Source organism: Colobus angolensis, unplaced genomic scaffold, assembly GCF_000951035.1.
Source record: "Colobus angolensis palliatus isolate OR3802 unplaced genomic scaffold, Cang.pa_1.0 Scaffold310, whole genome shotgun sequence".
Classification (NCBI taxonomy): domain Eukaryota; kingdom Metazoa; phylum Chordata; class Mammalia; order Primates; family Cercopithecidae; genus Colobus; species Colobus angolensis.
The window spans coordinates 4,363,474-4,385,124 of record NW_012116378.1 but is presented as its reverse complement, the minus strand read 5'-3'; the positions used below and the strand labels follow the sequence as shown (position 1 = coordinate 4,385,124).

At 39.1% G+C, this 21,651-nt stretch overlaps 1 protein-coding gene across 1 annotated transcript in view; it reads right to left on the bottom strand.

Moving 5' to 3' along the window:
* The window catches only part of LOC105518080, a 50,909-nt gene extending 31,069 nt beyond the window's left edge, over positions 1–19,840 (bottom strand). Inside the window, 4 exon segments of the mRNA XM_011950914.1 lie at positions 18,891–19,117; positions 19,119–19,424; positions 19,426–19,558; positions 19,561–19,840. Coding sequence (XP_011806304.1) covers positions 18,891–19,117; positions 19,119–19,424; positions 19,426–19,558; positions 19,561–19,840 — 946 coding nt within the window.
* Positions 19,841–21,651: the final 1,811 nt, after the last annotated feature.

Genomic DNA, 21,651 nt, shown 5'->3' with positions numbered 1-21,651 from the left:
GCTCCAAAAATATAACTAGGACTATGATAAAATTTTTACTCTCAGGGGTAACAGTTAAGTAAATAACAGCCACAATATGGCGTTTGAGAAGTACAGAACCACTAAAAGAGAAAGAGGAAAAGGGACACAATTTTGTTTGAGAACCAACAGATTCCAGAAGAGGTGAAGAATAAGGTGGTCTTTGGCACAAATCTTCAAAGATTAAGTAGGCACTTGCCACACATAGATGAAAGAAAGTGTAGCAGACAAAGGATAGACCGGTCATGATTATTAACTATCAACTAGTCAATTTTTACCACTTAATTGCTATTTATTCCCGGACACAATTGATCTCAGGGAGGTAGTGAGTAGAATGGTAGCTACCAGGGGCTGGAAACAGCAGCAGGGATGACCCGGAAAAAGAAATGCTGGACAATGGGTACAAACATACAGTTAGAGAGAAGAAATAAGTTCTAGTGTTCAACAGCACAGTCGAGTAACTACAGTTATCCTGTATTTCAAAATACCTAGAAGAGATTTGCAATGTTCTCAACACAAAAAAAAAAAATGATAAAAGTTTGAGGTGATAATATCCTAACTGTCCTCATTTGATCCTTCCGTATTCATGTATCAAAATATCACATTTATCCCATACACATTTGCAACTAATATATATCAATGAAAATCATGAAGGTATTGGTAACTAGTAGCTAACATTAATTCAACATGTACCATGTGTCTAACCATCTCACCATCATTGTTTCCTCTGTCACTCACAGTAACCCTCGGACACAGATACCAACAGTGATGATCACTGTCTGTTTTACAAATAAATAAGAATTGATTTCAGTGTACTTTGGATGAGCAGTGCTGAGCGAGCCTCGATTTGCCTGGATAAGAATGCAATGTGCTGTCTGGTTCTGGTTCAGTTTCACATCTCAGAGCTTTTGTACTGTGAGTGCAATAAATTAGGTGTGTGCACAGAAATCAGGGAAGAGCTAAGTTCCTCCTAAGGAACGAGTAGAGTATTTTGTGATTTGACTGGATCACCTTAATTAGATATCTTCACAAAGATAGAAACCTATCAATCTAAAATGAAATTTTAACTAACATCAGGGAGATGAGATGGCCATTTCCCTTTGGTGTCAGGAGAACCCCTCTCCAAGGATTATAAATTATTCTACTACAGAGACACATGCACATGTATGTTTATTGCGGCACTATTCACAATAGCAAAGACTTGGAAGCAACCCAAATGTCCATCTGTGACAGACTGGATTAAGAAAATGTGGCACATATACACCATGGAATACTATGCAGCCATAAAAAAGGATGAGTTTGCGTCCTTTGTAGGGACATGGATGCAGCTGGAAACCATCATTCTTAGCAAACTATCACAAGAAGAGAAAACCAAACACCGCATGTTCTCACTCATAGGTGGGAACTGAACAATGAGATCACTTGGACTCGGGAAGGGGAACATCACACACTGGGGCTTATCATGGGGAGGGGGGAGGGGGGAGGGATTGCATTGGGGAGTTATACCTGATATAAATGATGAATTGATGAAAAAAAAAAATAGTAACCAAGAGTGCACCCTAAAATAATCTATGTACTTGGGGTGATAATAATCTGTTGATGTAAGTTCATTGAGTGTAAGAAAGGCACCGCTGTGGCAGGGGATATGAATAGTAGAGAACAGCATGGTGGGAGAACAGGTGGTAAATGAGAAATCTCTAGACCTTCAGATTAATTTGTTGTGAACTAAAAACAATTCTACAAACAAAAGTCATATATATGTGTCTGTGCATCGACCTACACATATATACATACATGTATATGCATATATATGCATACATGTATATGCATATATACACATATATACACGGAGACACACACACACACACATATATATACACATTTATACACTCACATACACATATACACACCCCTTATAACTTTTAAGGGCAAAGACTTTTTTCCCTTCAGAATATCTGCCAAAGGGACTTCAAGCACACAGTTACTTATTCGAGGTACTAAGGGGTAGCATAAATATCAACTGCTCCACATTAAGTACATTGTGACCTAATTATCGTCCTTCCACTTCATAGTTAGATAGGCCAGTATGTATAATGGAACTCTCACATGGACCTCAGCAGTGCTTATTTTGCCTCTGTAACTACTGAAAGACGTCTCAAATAAGGATTTTCTTAAAAACTTGAAAGAGTACTTAGACTTATATACCAACACATGCATTGGGTAAAAGGAAAATCTTTTTTGAAAATGCAACTTTAGGAATTAAATGCTCCCTATAAAGACCCACTTATTCCTGTATAAGTGATTGGAGGCAGAAAAACAGAATGTGAATGAACTTGTTTTTTTTCTTAAGCTTGGAAAATCTTGAAAAGGTAAGAATGGTATATAGGGGCCAATTAAAATGAAAAGCACAAGGAAAAATGAGAGGAAGTCCCTCATCTACTCTCCCAATGGGAGTATTGTGTTTTGAATGATTCATGAATGGAATTTCAGAAACTCAGCCAAAAAAATACATTTAACTGACTTACTCCAAATATATTCTGAATTATATATTTACTAAATAAAGCATTTGGAAATGAACATTTTGTATGCTGTTACATGTAAAAACTGCACATTACAAAAGGAAAGGTAGGAGAATTCATCATTCAAGTTTTCAGATGCATGTATACTTAAACTTCCACATGCTCCACAAATATTAAACTTGAACAAAGCACTCTACATAATATACCTTGCCACAGATGTGAAACAATGGTAAGCATATATAAATGTTAACAAAATACTTTCAATCAATGCTAAGGGGAGGTATCATTGAATGGTGGACCAAAACAAACTACATGGCAATTGATGTCTTTGTGGAAATAACATACCCACAAGTCATTGGCTCAACACTGATATTAACATATCTTGCACAGTTGTCTTAATTATTTATTAGTTTAACTTTTTCAAAAACACAGATGTTAAGGTGCTAGTAAAAATTTTGATAAGGCCATAGAGTATATCTATTTTTTGAAGTCATACTTTCATTGGAATTGCTTCTTAAACCTACTGATAAATAAAGAAGAATGCACAGATAAAATAGGTTTTGTCTTCTTTTATTAGAGACAAACGTACTTTCCCATGTCCATGCTTTCTACAGTTTTGGAACTGATACAGATCCACAGTGGCCAAACCTAAAACTAAACTATTTTTAATGTTGAAATTTAATTGACCATGTATATAACTGTGCAATTGCTGCTTTCTCTTAGAACTGTCTAGGGTTCATTCAACAGATCGCAGAAACAAGGTCTAACATATGCGGTTTCATGTAACTGAAGTTATGCTTGTATCATATAACAGAGGTTCAGGTTTTTTCTTCAGTCATCAGAACAACAGACATTGAAGAGACAAATGCATAAGTGCCAACTCTTGCTGCAGCTGTTTACAAAAAAAGAAATTTAAGTAATTTTGATAACATTTTTGCAAATAAAATATTCCAGTGCTTACATCAATCCTGAGTTATTAAGATTAAATATGCATTACTTACAGTCTCTGACACAGTTTTACTTTGGAAAACAGTGATTTCTTTTTTAAGTTGACTTCCTTCATCAAAAAGAGTTCTTTCATCATACTTTTCCAAGTTATTGATACTTTAAAACAAAAAGGCTAGGTCACTGACAAACCACCACTTTACATCTCTCATTTTAAACAGGGTAAATTAAATGTCGAAAGGATAAAATTTTTGGTGTTCACAGGATGCTAGTTATTTATTTCAAGTTTAAAAACTGTAATCAATACATGGAACTCCAAATACCCATTAAAATTTTTAATGCCAGATTTTAGTGAAAGATTATGGCACGTCCAAAGGTCAGGTACTTTGCTTGGAAAAAAATGGGTTGATGAACATCTTAAGGTCAAAATGGAGCAAAGGCAGAAAAAAGCTAGCAGTCTGATATTATCAAATACCATACTTTTTCATCTGGTAGTCACCCATCTATAACCACTAATAGTCCATATAACATGGTTTCCACTGAAGGGATAAAATGGGCTGTGACATTCAAGCGGCATGGTTCACATGAGGTAATAGCCAAGGTTTGTTGCCTCATGCCAAGGAAATCAAGGTCATGAACTGACACAAGGAGTGAGTTTAAAAGTGGAGGTTTAATAGGAAAAAGGAAGAGAAAACAGAATAGCCCTCCCTCCTGCAGAAAGAGAGGGGCACCTGAGTGGGTCTTCCAGTTTTGTGGTGGAGTGCATAGGGTTCTATAGACTGACTTGAGGAGGCAATGTCTGATTTACATAGGGCCGAAAGATTGGTTGGACCAGGTGTGATGTTTTCATAGCACACAAAGAACCTGGCCGCCCCACCCTAATCTTTTGATTGTGCAAATGTGTTCACTACTTGGTAGCTCCATGTTGTCTGCTCCCTTCTGCACACGATTGGCAAGGAAAAGGAAAGATGGGGCCACCATGTTGGATATGCCTAGCTCCCAGATAGCCTTTTCCTGTTGGCACAGCTGCCACCATGCAAGCTTTCAGCTTTCTTATCTATGTCTGCAGCTCGATCTTAGAGGCTGGTCTTTATTAGAAAAGAAAGGATTTGGGGACTGCTTTTTATTAAAAGGGAAACCTTAACTGAGGACTTCTTTACCCTATCTGCCTAAATAATTTCTTTTTAATTCCTACACTATTTCCCCCTAAGGAGTGGGGATCCTAACTGCTCTTGGGAGTGTTGGACAATGACTCTTTCTGGCTGCTTTCTGCTGAAAGGGGGTGCTTTGTGGGCAACAGAAGCTAGGGCTGCTCCTGGGGTTGATCTAAGAGTCCTCAGAAGAAAGGTGTGTCGTGGTTTTGTCTGTAGCACCATTTGGAATTTGATTGCTGTCAGCCATTCCAGTGGGTTTTAATACTGGTTTGCCTCCACTAGGTATTACTGAAATGTTAATTTAAAAGTAAAATTCTTTTTAGGATAAGTAGCATTGGATTTGGGTGGCTAGTGTAACTTTAGTGTTAACCTTGGCTGAATCTTTGCTGCAATTATTAATCCTTTAATGACTCCCACAGACCATCTACAGTATGCTTAAATTTTCTAACTTGTCCTAAACATCCCTCTTTTCAACAACCAGTTATTCTCTTTAGGACAAGAATTTACCATACAAGATCCTTTCTTAAATAAACCTCCATTTTTTACAACCCACTTTGCATAGCTAAGGTGTGACATATTACCAAATCCAATAAAAAGTCCCAGCAAACTCAGAGATAGTAAAACCTTCAGGTTTACTGCTTGTCAGTAGCTATTATTTCTGCTCTAAGGATAATACTTAAGCAAAATGCAACAGTAATGGAAACTTTCTGTCCAACATTTCAGTTAGAAGGTGTTACTATGTATAGCTCTAATGCAAATAGTAGAGTGAGTATAGCGATTCCCACAAGGGTGCCATAGTAGATTATTTCCATCTAAAATTTTAAGTTGTCAAGATATAGAATTTCCCTTTTAGGGGGTCTATGAAGTTCTTTGGTTTTATTTTCCCAAAGAAAACTCCAGGTTATGGGCACCCTATTTATTTTCATTACCTGGCAGGATTTTCAGGATAATTGCCCAGAACTAGTATATTGGTCCAGATTTTTACTTTACCCATCCCTTTCTGTTTCTTCGGAGCTGCAGGAGATCACTACTTGGTTCACAAGAGTAAGCAGGGTTCATCTAAAATGTAGGCAAAAACACTTAAAAACAACCAGTGAGACTAAAATTTTACAACAAATGTATGATAAATTTTGGAGCATAATTTTTCTCTCTCCAGTCCTCATTTTTGGTAAAAACAAATTATGATAGAACCGTATTGTCTGTAGAATGAACTTTAGTTTTATACTTCCCCTGATTCTGTGCATAAAGTGCAGCAAGAATAATTATCTTTCCCACGGGCTTTTAAATTGACTTTGGCGGAACTCTGTTTCACAAGGAATCTTAGATAAGACCTCTTAAAGCCAAGTCCAGCCATGGGTTTACATCCTCAAATACCTGTGAGTTGAGTGATCCTTTCCTCTTAAAGTCCCAAGATAAACTCAGAGCTCCTAGACCTGTAATAAAATGACATTCTTTATTGACTACAGGTCAGGAACCTTGTACAGGGACTGCATAGATAAGGGTATGAGGCCAGTCTATTTCTTTTTTTCCCCAAGAGGCTTTTACAAAGAAAATGGATTCTTAATGCACTGATCCAAACCATATTGCCATAAGTTAAGAATACTCACAGTTTCTGAATTTTAGAGAAACCAGGCAGTGAATAACAAATACGCTTCAAATTTTGTTCAACAAGCATACCTTATTTAATTGACAAAAGCAATAGATATCTTAAAGGAAAAGTTTCCTTGACTTTGAAGAATAAGGATTAGCAATGTTTCAAGCAAAAAGTTAAAGAAGGTTACTTCAGACTTCTATTAGTGTAGTTTATGCAGTTAAACTACTGTTTGATATTCAGGAACATTTCAGCTTCTCATGAGTCCTAACTATTTTTTCTATTCCAATGTTATAATCTTCAAAGTGATTAGAAACCTGAAGTTAAGAACAACCGTTAAAGTCCTATAGCTTGATTATAAACCGTCTTTTGAAAGGGAACAAACCAAGACAACAATTGTCTGTGAAAGACAAAATTTCCAGGGTAGTTGCAGCTAAAAACATGACTGACAGAGATTTGGTAATTTCTGTTGCTTACAATAACTTCAACCTTAATTATAATTGATAGTATATATTTAAACATTAGAATTTTAGAAATCCCACACAATTTTGAAACATACACTAATGTTATTCACTAAAATATAACCTGAAGAAGAGTAAACATCATTTTGACAATCTCACATACCTAACCATGTTAAATAATCCTGTTTATCTTTTTTTTCTGGACCCTTTAAGGGCCCTTCTGAAGTCTCCAAAAAGCCAGGTATCAGGAAAGACAATTTTAAAACTGAGGTTTGATTTTGAGAAGCCTCTGAAGTATGTTAGAGGTTTAAAACACTTGATGTTATGAAATAGAATTCCAGATTACCATAAATTATTTATTTTGCCAAAATGATGACTCATAAGGCAAAAATCTTTCATTAGCCTTTACTATTACATGAAAATCCTCTTCAAAGCCAATTTTATCCTTGAATTAGTTTATCCCAATTTTTAGTGAAACCTCATAGACAATTACATCTAATCTTAGCCAATTTGACCATGGGTAAAATGTTTGCAAACCTCTTATAACCCTTTTGCTAAAAGGCAGACTAGCATCTTAAAACTATCTTGCTGTGCCTTTATTTCAATGCTCAATTTATGAAAAAACCATGTAGTACCCTTTTGAATTTAGTTACTGTTTACACATGGAATTTTTTGCAAGATTAATTTTTGCAATCTTTCATAACTTGCTTAAATCTTCAGCGTTAGTTTATCTAATTTAAAACAATCCCTTATCCCTAGGCAAAATTTACATTTCCATACCTTCTTATAATCATTTACTAAAAGCATATGTTACTGTCTCTACATGCCTTGAAAGTAAATCTATTTTTAGTAGTTTAAATTACATGTTATAATGATAACTTCTAGTAATTTGTAACTTTAATGTGAAACCTGGTGAGTTATTTTGATTATATACTAGACACAGAGAAAGTCTGACTTTTTTCAGTATAATTAGGGGTGTGGTTAATTTTCTATGTTCCCAGGCCTCACCAAGTAGTAAAGCAGGCAGTTTACAACCTTGAAACATTTAGCAAACCTAGTATTAGACTTGTATGGTTTAGACCACCTATTCGCATTTTGACAACACTTGTATTTTACCAGTAATCCTTAGGACTATTTTTATTTATTAAAGATTAACATCACATGAACTAAAAGGCATTACAGATTTTATTTTTCCTTTAAAAAATATTTGATTTAAGGACTTATTTCTTAAGACAATCAATTAGAGCTCTTTTTATAGACATACACAACACATGTATAGCTATACAGACAGAAGACTCAGCACTTGTAAGATGTTTGATTTGCCATTTTCTTAATTGGATTACTGGCTTCAGGGTGGAGCCCTTCAAAGAACAGGGACAGGAAAGCGGGCATTCCCAGGGTCTGACAATCAGGCACAGCTGAAGGCAAAGCCAGATCCCCAAAATTAAGAGTGCCATTTTATACTGGATCCTGGATCCCCAAAGGAGGGAAATGCTATGGGAAAAGATAGTACAGTGCTTCTACCATGCATTTCATTGCAAGGCAACCCAAACATAATCAGTTCATTTTGCAATCAGCCCATCCTCCGTGGGAGTCTCATTTCTCAGGTCTAATTGGGGATGTTTTTATGTCTTCTGGGTGGCCAAGAGAATGCCTCTCTGTTCCAAATGTGCAAATAGTTAAGCAGCCCCCCATAACTAGTATTAGCCATCACTTAAAGTATATTTCCCACCTGGTTATTACACATCAACTATCTCTCATAATGTGAAGTAGTTTCTGATATCCCCCAAACTCAAAACCATCAGATAACACGATGCAAAACAAAACAGAGTCCTGGATTTTGAGAGAGATCTATCCACTTTTAACTCCTGGGATTTCATGAGGAAAACAGAGGTTTTCTTCTAAAATGGAGCATGTGGCACCTCCTCTGTTCCCAAGGAGTCCCAGGCTAATAGATGTTATCCTAGGGCCTCTCATATGTGTATTAAGAGTGGCAAGACAGAAAATGGAGAAAAATAATTCAGTTGACTGAGAACAAAATGAAACCTTTTTCACACGATTGCTGGCAAGATGGCCAAATAGGAACAGCTCCGGTCTGTAGCTCCCAGCGAGATCGACGCAGAAAGCAGGCAATTTCTGCATTTCCAACTGAGGGACCCGGTTAATCTCACTGAGACTGGCTGGACAGTGGGTGCAGCCACAGAGGGCAAGCCAAAGTAGGGTGGGTGTCGCCTCACCCGAGAAGTGCAAGGAGTCTGGGGATTTTCTGTTCCTAGCCACTGGAAGCCATGAGAGGCTGTACGGGAGGAACAGTGTACTCCGGCCCAGATACTGCACTTTTCCCAAGGACTTTGCCACTGGCAAATCAGGAGATTCCCTCTGGTGCCTGACTTGGTGGGTCCCACCTTCAGGGAGCCCAGCAAGCTAAGATCCACTGGCTTGAAAGTCTCACTGCTAGCACAGCAGTCTGAGGTCAAACTCGGATGCCTGAGCTTGCTTGGGGGAGGGACATACACCATTGCTGAGACTTGAGTAGGTGGTTTTACCCTCACAGTGTAAACAAAGCCACCAGGAAGTTTGAACAGGGAGGAGCCCACCACAGCTCAGCAAGGCTGCTGCTGCCAGACTGCCTCTCCAGGCAGGGCATGTCTGAAAAAAAGGCAGCAGCCCCAGTCAGGGACTTATAGATAAAACCCCCATTTCCCTGAGACAGAGCACCTGGGGGAAGGGATGGCTATGGGCACAGCTTCAGCAGACTTAAGTGTCCTTGCCTGACAGTTCTTAGGAGAGCAGTGGATCTCCCAGCACAGCGTTCGAGCTCTGATAAGGGATAGGCTGCCTCCTCCAATGGGTCCCTGACCCCTGTGTGTGCTGACTGGGAAACACCTACCAGTAGGGATTGACAGACACCTCATACAGGAGAGCTCTGGCTGGCATCTAGCAGGTGCCCCTCTGGGACGAAGCTTCCAGAGGAAGGAACAAGCAGCAATCTTTGCTGTTCTGCAGCCTCTGCTTGTGATACCCAGGCAAAGAGGGTCTCGAGTGAACCTCCAGCAAACTCCAGCAGACCTGCAGCAGAGGGGCCTGACTGTTAGAAGGAAAACACACACACGGGAAGGAATAGTAGCAACATCAACAAAAACGATATCCACTCACAGACCCCATCCAAAGGTCACCAACTTCAAAGACCAAAGGTAGATAAATCCACGAACATGGGGAGAAACCAGTGCAAAAAGTCTGAAAACTCCAAAAACCAGAATGCCTCTTCTCCTACAAAGGATCACAACTCCTTGCCAGCAAAGGAACAAAACTGGATGGAGGATGAGTTTGATGAACTGACAGAAGTAGGCTTCAGAAGATGGGTAATAACAAACTCCTCTGAGCTAAAGAAGCATGTTCTAACCCAATGCAAGGTAGCTAAGAACCTTGATAAAAGGTTGCAGCAACTGCTAACTAGAATAACCAGTTTAGAGAAGAACATAAATAACCTGATGGAGCTGACAAACACAGCACGAGAACTCAGTGATGCATACACAAGTATCAATAGCTAAACTGATCAAGCAGAATAAAAGATATCAGAGATTGAAGATCAACTCAATGAAATAAAGCTAAAAGATAAGATTAGAGAAAAAAGTGAAAAGAAACAAAGCCTCCAAGAAACATAGGACTATGTAAAAAGACCAAATCTACGTTTGACTGGTGTACCTGAAAGTGACGGGGAGAATGGAACCAAGTTGGAAAACACCCTTCCGGATATTATCTAGGAGAACTTTCCCAACCTAGCAAGACAGGCCAACATTCAAATTCAGGAAATACAGAGAACACTACGAAGATATTCCTCAAGAAGAGCAACCCTAAGACACACAATTGTCAGGTTCACCAAGGTAGAAATGAAGGAAAAAATGGTAAGGGCATCCAGAGAGAAAGGTCAGATTACCCACAAAGGGAAGCCCATCAGACTAACAGCAGATCTCTCGGCAGAAACCCTACAAGCCAGAAGAGAGCAGGGGCCAATATTCAACATTCTTAAAGAAAAGAATTTTCAACCCAGAATTTCATATCCGGCCAAACTAAGTTTCATAAGTGAAGGAGAAATAAAATCCTTTACAGACAAGAAAATGCTGAGAAATTTTGTCACCATCACACAGACCTGCCCTACTAGAGCTCCTGAAGGAAGCACTAAACATTGAAAGGAACAACTGGTACCAGCCACCGCAAAAACATACCAAACTGTAAAGACCTTTGACGCTGTGAAGAGACTGCATCAACTAATGGACAAATTAACCAGCTAGCATCATAATGACAGGATCAAATTCACACATAACAATATTAACCTTAAATGTAAATGGGCTAAATGCCCCAATTAAAAGACACAGACTGGCAAATTGGATAGACGGTCAAGACCCATCAGTGTGCTGTATTCAGGAGACCCATCTCACATGCAGAGACACATATAGGCTCAAAAGAAAGGGATGGAAGAAGATTTACCAAGCAAATGGAAAACAAAACAAAACAAAAGCAGGGGTTGCAATCCTAGTCTCTGAAAAACAGACTTTAAACCAACAAAGATCAAAAGAGACAAAGAAGGGATTACATAATGGTAAAGGCGTCAATGCAACAAGAGCTAACTATCCTAAATATATATGCACCCAATACAGGAGCACCCAGATTCATAAAGCAAGTTCTTAGAGACCTACAAATAGACTTAGACTCCCATGCAATAATAGTGGGAGACTTTAACACCCCACTGTCAATATTAGGCAGATCAACAAGATAGAAAATTAACAAGGATATCCAGGACTTGAACTCAGCTCTGGATCAAGCAGACCTAATAGGCATCTACAGAACTCTCCACCCCAAATTAACAGAATATACATTCTTCTCAGCACCACATTGCAGTTATTTTTAAATTGGCCACATAATTGGAAGTAAAACACTGCTCAGTGAATGCAAAAGAATGGAAATTATAACAAACAGTCTCTCAGACCACAGTGCAATCAAGTTAGAACTCAGGATTAACAAACTCACTCAAAACTGCACAACTACGTGGAAACTGAACAACCCGCTCCTGAATGACTACTGGGTAAATCACGAAATGAAGGCAGAAATAAAGATGTCCCTGAAATCAATGAGAACAAAGACACAACATTCAAGAATCTCTGGGACACATTTAAAGCAGTGTGTAGAGGGAAATTTACAGCACTAAATACCCACAAAAGAAAGCAGGAAAGATCTAAAATTGACACCCTAACATCACAATGAAAAGAACTAGAGAAGCAAGAGCAAACAAATTCAAAAGCTAGCAGAAGACAAGAAACAACTAAGATCAGAGCACAACTGAAGGATATAGAGACTCAAAAAACCCTTCAAAAAATCAATAAATCTAGGAGCCTTTTTTTGAAAAGATCAACCACACACACAGATCACTAGCCAGACTAATAAAGAAGAAAAGAGAGAAGAATCAAATAGATGCAATAAAAAATGATAAAGGGGATATCACCACTAATCCCACAGAAATACAAACTACCATCAGAGAATACTATAAACAAATAGTGCAAATAAACTAGAAAATCTAGAAGAAAATGGATAAATTCCTGGACACAAACACCCTCCCAGGACTAAACCAAGAAAGAGTCGAATCCCTGAATAGACCAATAACTAGTTATGAAATTGAGGCAGCAATTAATAGCCTACCTGCCAAAAAATGTCCAGGACCAGACAGATTCACAACCGAATTCTAGCAGAGGTACAAAGAGGAGCTGGTACCCTTCCTTCTGAAACTATTCCAAACAATAGAAAAAGAGGGAATTTTCCCTAACTCATTTTATGAGAGCAGCATCATCCTAATACCCAAACCTGGCAGAGACACAACAAAAAAAGAAAATTGCAGGCCAATATCCCTGATGAACATTGATGTGAAAGTCTTCAATAAAATACTGGCAAATCGAATCCAGCAGCACATCAAAAAGCTTATCCACCACGATCAAGTTGGCTTCATCCCTGGGATGCAAGGCTGGTTCAACATGTGCAAATCAATAAATGTAATCCAGCATATAAACAGAACCAATGATAAAAACCACATGATTATCTCAATAGATACAGAAACGGCCTTTGACAAAATTCAACAGCCTTTCATGCTAAAAACTCTCAATAAGCTAGGCACTGATGGAACATATCTCAAAATAATAAGAGCTATTCATGTCAAAACCAAAGACAATATCATACTGAATGGGCAAAAACTGGAAGCATTCCCTTTGAAAGCCGGCACAAGACAAGGATACCCTCTCTCACTACTCCTATTCAACACAGTATTGGAAGTTCTGGGCAGGGCAACCAGGCAACAGAAAGAAATAAAGGGTATTCAATTAGGAAAGAGGAAGTCAAGTTCTGTCTGTTTGCAGATGACATGATTGTATATTTAGAAAACCACATCATCTCAGCCCAAAATCTACTTAAGCTGATAAGCAACTTCAGCAGTCTCAGGATACAAAATCAATGTGCAAAAATCACAAGCATTCCTATATACCAATAACAGACAGAGAGCCAAATCATGAATGAACTCTCATTCACAATTGCTACAAAGAGAATAAAATACCTAGGAATACAATTTATAAGGGATGTGAAGGTCCTCTTCAAGGAGAACTACAAACAACTGCTCAAGGAAATAAGAGAGGACAAAAACAAATGGAAAAACATTCCATGCTCATGGATAGGAAGAATCAATATCGTGAAAATGGCCATACTGCCCAAAGTAATTTATAGATTCAATGCTATCCCGATCAAGCTACCATTGACTTTCTTCACAGAATTGGAAAAAAACTACTTTAAATTTCATATGGAACCAAAAAAGAGCCCGCATAGCCAAGACAATCCTAAGCAAAAAGAACAAAGCTGGAGGTATTATGCTACCTGACTTCAAACTATACTACAAGGCTACAGTAACCAAAACAGCATAGAACTGATACCAAAACAGATATATAGATCAACGGAACAGAACAGAGGCCTCAGAAATAACACAACACAGCTATAACCATCTTGTCTTCAACAAACCTGACAAAAACAAGCAATGTGGAAAGGATTCCCTGTTTAATAAATGGTGTTGGGAAAACTGGCTAGCCATAGGCAGAAAACTGAAACTGGACCCTTTCCTTAAGCATTATACAAAAATTAACTCACGATGGATTAAAGACTTAAATGTAAAACCTAAAACAATACAAACCTCTAGAAGAAAACCTAGGCAATACCATTCAGGACATAGGCATGGGCAAAGACTGCATGACTAAAACACCAAAAGCAATGGCAACAAAAGCCAAAATTGACAAATGGGATGTACCTGAATAAAGAGCTTCTGCTCAGCAAAAGAAACTATCATCACTGGTCATTAGAGGAATGCAAATAAAAACCACAATGAGATACCATCTCACGCCAGTTAAAATGGCAATCATTAAAAAGTCTGGAAACAACAGATGCTGGCGAGGATGCAGAGAAATAGGAATGCTTTTACACTGTTTATGAGAGTGTAAATTAGTTCAACTATTGTGGAAAACAGTGTGGCGATTCCTCAAGGATCTAGAACCAGAAATACCATTTGATCCAGCAATCCCATTACTGGTTATATACCCAAAGGATTATAAATCATTCTACTATAAAGACACACACACACGTATGTTTATTGCAGCACTATTTACAATAGCAAAGACTTGGAACTAACCCAAATGACCCCAATGATAGACTGGATAAAGAAAATGTGGCACATAGACACCATGGAATACTATGCAGCCATAAAAAAGAATGAGTTTATGTCCTTTGCAGGAACATGGATGAAGCTGGAAACGATCATCCTCAGCAAACTAACACAGGAACAGAAAACCAAACACCGCATGTTCTCACTCATAAGTGGAAGGCGAACAATGAAAACACAATGGAAACAGGGAGGGGAACATCACACACCAGGGCCTATCGGGGGTGTGGGGAAAGGGAGAGAGAGCATTAGGACAAATACCCAACACATGCGGGGCTTAAAACCTAGATGATGGGTTGATAGGTGCAGCAAACCACCACGGCACATGTATCCCTATGTAACAAACCTGCACGTTCAGCACATGTATCCCAGAACTTAAAGTAAAATAAATAAGTAAATAAAATAAAATAACCAAAAGAGTAAAAAAAAAAAAAAAAAAAGAATTAATGAAATGCTTAGCTAGGCATGGCCAATGGAATTAGAATTAGCCCAGTCTTGCCATAACTTTCTGCTTCCTTATTGTCCTGAGTTTCAGTGGGCAACAGATTCATCTTTGGAGATTACTACAGAAATCTCTGCAACACTGTCTTTTTCCATTCATAACTTAAGGCTTTCATAATTATTGCAGAAGTTTCTCAGTCTCTCCATGTGAAATTTCTCTTAGCTATTGGATTTTAGATATTTCACAGTTTCTTTTGTGCTTTTAAACACACAGGTCCAATTCTGCTACTTAAAGTGGTTTCATGTTCAATTCACTCGCTGAAAATATGCCTGTTTAATCCGTCTTCTATGGTGATTGATCTGTTTATGCTATACTATAGTATATAGTATAACTTCCCCAGTATAGACTGGGGAAGTTTTAAAGTTGACTCTAGCTTTTTAGGATGTAGACAGCAGCTAAATTCATGACCAAAATGACATGCTACCTTAAAAAGTCTATCCAAATGTACCAAAGGTATTTGCTGTATAGGTCATGTTCTTCGCATCATAACTTCCTTTGAAAATGAAAGCTATGCACTTTTTGGATTAATAATAATGGTGCACATAGATAGATAAACACATACTCCTGTCCATGCACACAGGCGAGTGCATGTGCACATGCATTCACACACGTGCCTCCCCACTACACATTATCTTAGAGTGTGCCTTGGCATCCTTCACACAGACATACATCATTGCGGAAGAGACCCAGCTCTGTGTGCTCAGTCTGTGTGCCACAGCATCACCTTTGTCCCTCCACAGCTATGTGCCCACTTCGTGTGGTCTTTATATTGTTCTGAAGAAGAGTCAGGTTACTTATTCACTTTATTTGTGTACACACTTCAAAAAATACATATTTTAACATTTCTATAATATCCAATAAAAGGATAAAATTAGAAGATATAACTTCTGAACAAATAAAAGAGAAAATAAAATGGTAATACTCAAGCTAAAATGAAATAAACACAAACAAGATAGAATAAAAGTGATATGAACAGCAAGTATACTAATAGAAAGTACAATATAAGATGATAGAAATGCATCCATAAACACAATGGATACAAACAGATTAAACTCTATAATTAAAAGATAAAGACATAAAAGGTTTGAAAAGAAGAAGATGGAAAACAAAAGACCAAATATATATTAACCCAAGGAAAAGAGGCTTAACTGTATCAACATCAGATAAATTAAATATTAATGCTAAAGTCATCCTTCTGGATAAAACAGTCATCCATATGAGAAAATCTGTTAAGTTCTCAGATAGCTATAACAATTTAAATCTACACACATTTAATTAAATGGCATTAATATATATAATATACATAAAAGAAAAATTAACAGAACAAAAATAGAAATGAACAAATCCACCAATATACTGGAATAACTCAGCATATTCTCACCAGCTGTGAGAATGGTCTATGACCAGCATAGAGACCAAAAGTAATATAAATATAAAAGATTTAATAGTTTAATAAGCTCCTTGTAATGGACATGTATAGAAAACTGCACCAAATAACTGGAGAACACACAATCTTTACAAGCGTTCCAGAAAATTTTCTGTAACTTGGTTACCCACTTGACATAAAGTATGTCTTCTCAAATTTCAAACAATCTGAAGTTTTCTAACTGTAACACAAAAATTTAAAACTTAATATCAAAAGAAAGCCTTCAATGGCCCTGTATATTTAAAAATGTAAAAAGACACACAAAGATCTCTGTGAGTTAAAAGTCATAATAAAAATAAAATTGTGCCTAGGAGACTTTGATAATAATAACAAACTTAATTTACTCCACTCATAACTTAAGGCTTTCATAATTATTGCAAAGGTTTGACAAAGTACATATTTAAAAGAAAAATTTTACCTTTAATTGTTATGCATGGATCATATTTGGGCCATAAGTCAAGCACATGAATATATACATATATGTGTGTGTGTGTGTGTATACACAAGATATTCTACTCTGGGGCAGGCAGAAAGGTCTAGGAGTTGGGATGAAATGGAACTGGTCACAAGTTGATGACTGCGGAAGCTTGGAGAAGGTCTGTAGTTGTTTCTTGGACCACTCTCTCCCTCTCATTCTTCACCCCAATGAGTCCTGTATCTAGTCCCATATAACAGCACCACACACTGAGACAAATATTTTTGTCAGTTTCTTACATACACGTTGATATGACTTTATACATTTACAAGAAACAAGTAAAGGCATAAATGTACTTTCCCTTATTCACATAATATATAGTATATCGTACACACCCACTTACAACCCACCTTTTTCACCTAACATCCTATCTCAGAAAGTCTTCCTTATCATTTGACTGTCGTGGCATTCCCACCATTTGACCACACAGTATTTTACTGAATCCTTCCTCTCCTGAGGAAGATCTAGGGTGTTCGCAACTCTGTGCGAAGGCTTAGGGCTGCCGTGAACAAAACAGTGCATCTGCCACGTCACCCAGGTGCAAGTGTCTCCGCAGGAAGCGTTCTCAAAAACGGAACAGCTGGGAGAGCTGGGTCCCATATCTGATCATCAATACAGGTTAATATTGGCAGATGTTACCAAATATTTCTCCTCAGGGATTTGTACCAATTTATACTTGTCCCAGAAGTGTGCAGGGGTTATTTGCAGTACTTTAATAACCCAGTGCATTTGCTTCCTTTGCCTGGAACATGCGTCCTACCTCATCAGATGCCATCCTCTGGGAGATGATTTAAGAGGGATGCCTCCCATGACAATACCTCCTGGGCTGCACTAGGAGACAGACATGTGCCCCGAGGGGTCCCGCAGATGCATTTCTCATAACACTTCTCACGCTGCATTGTGATTGCCAGGGTTCCTTATTTTCTCAAGTTCCAGAATACCAGTTCTGTCTTATTTGTCTTCTTTCACCCGTACTTCCTACCATGCCGAACCCACAGGCAGCTATTGGAGTGTTTGTAACACGAATCATTAAAAATGGGCTGAGGTCTCTATGGATTATATATACTTTCTAAATCAATTTCCAAATACAAAAATACACAAGCAAGAAATAAAAAGCACATGTTTTAAAAGAGCATTACAGTGTGGAGATTCCTTGAAGAACTAAAAGTAGAACTAGCATTTTTTTAGTTATTTTTGCATTTTGTTTTGTTTTTAAATATGATACACCGTTGTCCAGGGAAGGCAGAGAACAGTGAAGTTATTCCAGCCACAGAGAAAGGTAATACCAGGGTGCAGCCTCTATTGCCAAAAGCCTTGGAGAATCTAGAAGAAATTTTTGGTCGTGGAGAGGCAGGAACGTGGATCTTGGAGCTGGACAGCCTTGGCCCAGGTTCAGGTCCTTGCTCTGCCATGTACTTCCCCGGACCTCTCAGTGGGGTCCCTGGGCCAGCAGCATCGCATGCCCTGGGGGTTTGTTAAGAGCAGAGTCCACTGAGTCAGATGTACAATTTTAGCTAGACCGCCAGGCGATTCTTGGCATGTTAAGTTTTGAAGAGCATTGACCTGGGATTCTGGGCAAGCCAAATCACTCCAGTGTGCCTCAGGGTCCTTATCTGTCGCATGGTGATAATGCCTAGTTGAAAAGGTCGTTGTGATAATTCAATGAGATAAGGTAGTCCAGCCCTGAGCATAGTGCCTAGTCCATAGGAAGTGTTCCATATTTATCTCCAGCCCGTGGACCTTCTTTCGGGAAGTTTAAATTTCTTTTCCACTCTCAAAAAAGCCTCTTGGTTTTGAACTTGAAGCTGTTGTAGTGCTGCAGTCGGACAGTAGACGGCAATCTCGGTATTGCCATCGCGGAGAGCTGGACACCGGGCTGTGTGGGTCCGGACTGTGAGTGCACAGGTGATGCCGGCCGGCTCCTGGGTACCCACCCAGCTCGCTTACCTAGTAGCTCCCCTCCCGGGGTTGAGAGTCCTGGGCCTGAGCCTACAGCCTCGGCCATCTGGTCCCCCACTTAATCTCCCACTGCTAGTTATAAACAAATCTTGTGCAAACCTCCCGGGCTCATCCCCAGTCCCGCGGAGCGGCTAGACGTTGATGAAGGATCCCTGGTCGCCTTTGGCCGTCTCGGTCTCCAGGCAGCGCCCCTTCCTCTGTGTGACGTGGGGTTCCGGTGGAATCTGGCATAGCAGCGCAGCCCTGCCAGGCAGTCTTGGTGATGGTCGCACGGTTCCGCTTCGGCTGATGATGTTTCGTTACTGTCACTGGAGAGTTTACCCTGGTTTTTCTTTCTTCTTTGCAGAGGGCCCACCATCAGGTTTTAAGTCTTCATAATCGGTCCAGTCGAACAAGGCCATGTCCAACGTGGGTATCACCTCCCCGTCAGGCCTGCGCTGTGCCTGGGGCCGCAGGGAGGTGATGGGCAGGATCAGGGACTCTTCTGTGGCAGGTGCTGCCTCAAAGGTGGTGAGGAAGAGCATGGTGGGGGCCTGACTGGCGGAATATTGCTCCATGGCCGCATCCAGCTCCTTGGCTTGGGAGAGCTCCGCCTTCATCAGGGAGCTGGGACCTCGGACCAAGGCTCGGCCTCAGCCTGTCCCTGCGTCTCTTGTGCTCCCTGCTGCGTTTCCTGGCCCTCTCCCACCCTGGAGACCGATTCTGCTTCTTGGGGTAGGGCAACTCGAGCCCCAGGCGCAGGTCCTTGACCCGCAACAGGCCCTGCAGGACTGCTCAGGCCTGACACTGGCCGCCTGAGGTGACCACAGTGCTGGGCCAGGGAGGTCGATGTGATTCTCGGGGAGATTCTGAGCAGGAGTCCCAGGTGCAAGGGCATTTGCCAGGCTCAGCTCCAGGGGCAGCAGGAGGGCTAGGACTAGGGCCGCCAGGGAGGAGGCGGAGGGGCGCCGGGCCGAGCACCCGCGGGAGCCTAGCGCAGCAGAGGGTGAGCGGCAGAGCCAGGACTGCGTGGAGGTGCGCGGGCGGTGGGAGGACGTCAGAACTACCATTTGACCCAGCAATCCCACTACCGGGTATCTACCCAGAGGAAAAGAAGTCATTATACGAAAAAGATACTTGCACGAGCATGTTTGCAGCAGCACAATTCTCAATTGCAAAAACATGGAACCAACCCAAATGCCCATTAGTCAATGAGTGGATAAAGAAACTGTAATATATATCATATTTTTCATATATATTTATCATATATATCAGATTTATCAAATATATATCAGATATATATTTATCATATATAGGAGATAAAAAACTATGCAGTCATAAAAAAGAATGAATTAATGGCTTTCCTAGTGACCTGGATGAGACTGGAGACTATTATTTTAAGTGCAGTAACTCAGGAATTGAAAACCAAACATTGTTATGTTCTCATTCCTAAGTGGGAGCTAAGCTACGAGGATGCAAAGGCATAAGAATGACGCAATGGACTTTGGGGACTCAGGAGGAAAGGGTGAGAAGCGGGTGAGGGATAAAAGACTACAAATTGGTTCAGTGTATACTGCTCGAGTGATGGGTGCACCAAAATCTCACAAATCACCACTAAAGAACTTACTCATGTGACCAAACACCACCTGCTCCTCAATAACCCATGGAAATAAAATTAAAATAAATAAAAATAAATTAAAAAAATAAAAAAGCATTACGAAGTCAAATTCAGAAAAAGAGACGGAAACACGGTTTAAAATGACCCCAAAATAACAACTTTCAAATTCTGAACACAAATAGGGATGCGACTATTTGTTTGTTTTAGTGCCTATAGAAATTGTATTATAACCAGGCTTTTATAGCCATTTGTTGAAAAAAAAGTACAACGTAAAGTGAATACACTAATCAAGAAAGCTGTATATATGCTATATATATATATACATTTTTCATATATGTCCATAGGGCAATGTCTATCATTCTGGAGAAGTTGCCTGGAGCTGTTTAGTGCATTTTAACTAATGTTCCTAAAAATAAAAATAAAAAAAGAATTTTTCCTAAATTCAGACACCGCTTCATTGGTTAATTCATTTTGTAATCCATCCATTCACTCAATATCTCAGCAACTATTTTTAGTGGCCTTTTTTTTTTTTTCCTTTTAGTAAAGGAGTATGCTAGGTCAGGCATGGTGGCTCATTGCTTGTAATCCTAGCACTTTGGGAGACTGAAGTGGGACAATCACTTGAGCCAGGAGTTGGAAACTAGCCTAGACAACATAGTGAGACCCTGTGTCTACTAAGAATAATAGGTAAATTTTAAAAATATATTTTAAAAAAGGACTATGCTAGTTCTATAAGGTATCCAAAGCTTATTTGATAAAAATTCCAGGCTCTATAAATTTATAGAAGAATGGGAAATAATTTTCTTTTATCAGTAAATTATATCATTGTACTTAAAATGTTTCGATTTGGCTTTGATTTTAAGAAATGCAAGGAAACATAAAATGGTTTACATTAATTATATATTGTACATATTTATATGCAAATATTTACAATATGTATTAAAATGTATATGTGGTATATTATTCAACCTTGTGAATTTAGGAAAAAAGAGATTTATACATTTTAAAACTTCCTCGTATGAAAAAAGTTTCTGGAAACTGTAAGTGTGAGCTATCCACATTAGTGTTTCTGTGTTTGCCAAAACAGTATTACAGCCCAAAGGGGAATGGCTGAGGACAGATAACTTGGCCAAATGCCCCCGGCTAGAAAAGCGAGGAGATTGCATCAAACTCACTCCAAAAGCCAATCAAAGAATAACTTAAAACTGCTGTCACTCACTTAGATTTTGCTTCCTGGTCCTCAGTGTCAGTTGATGAGGTTTG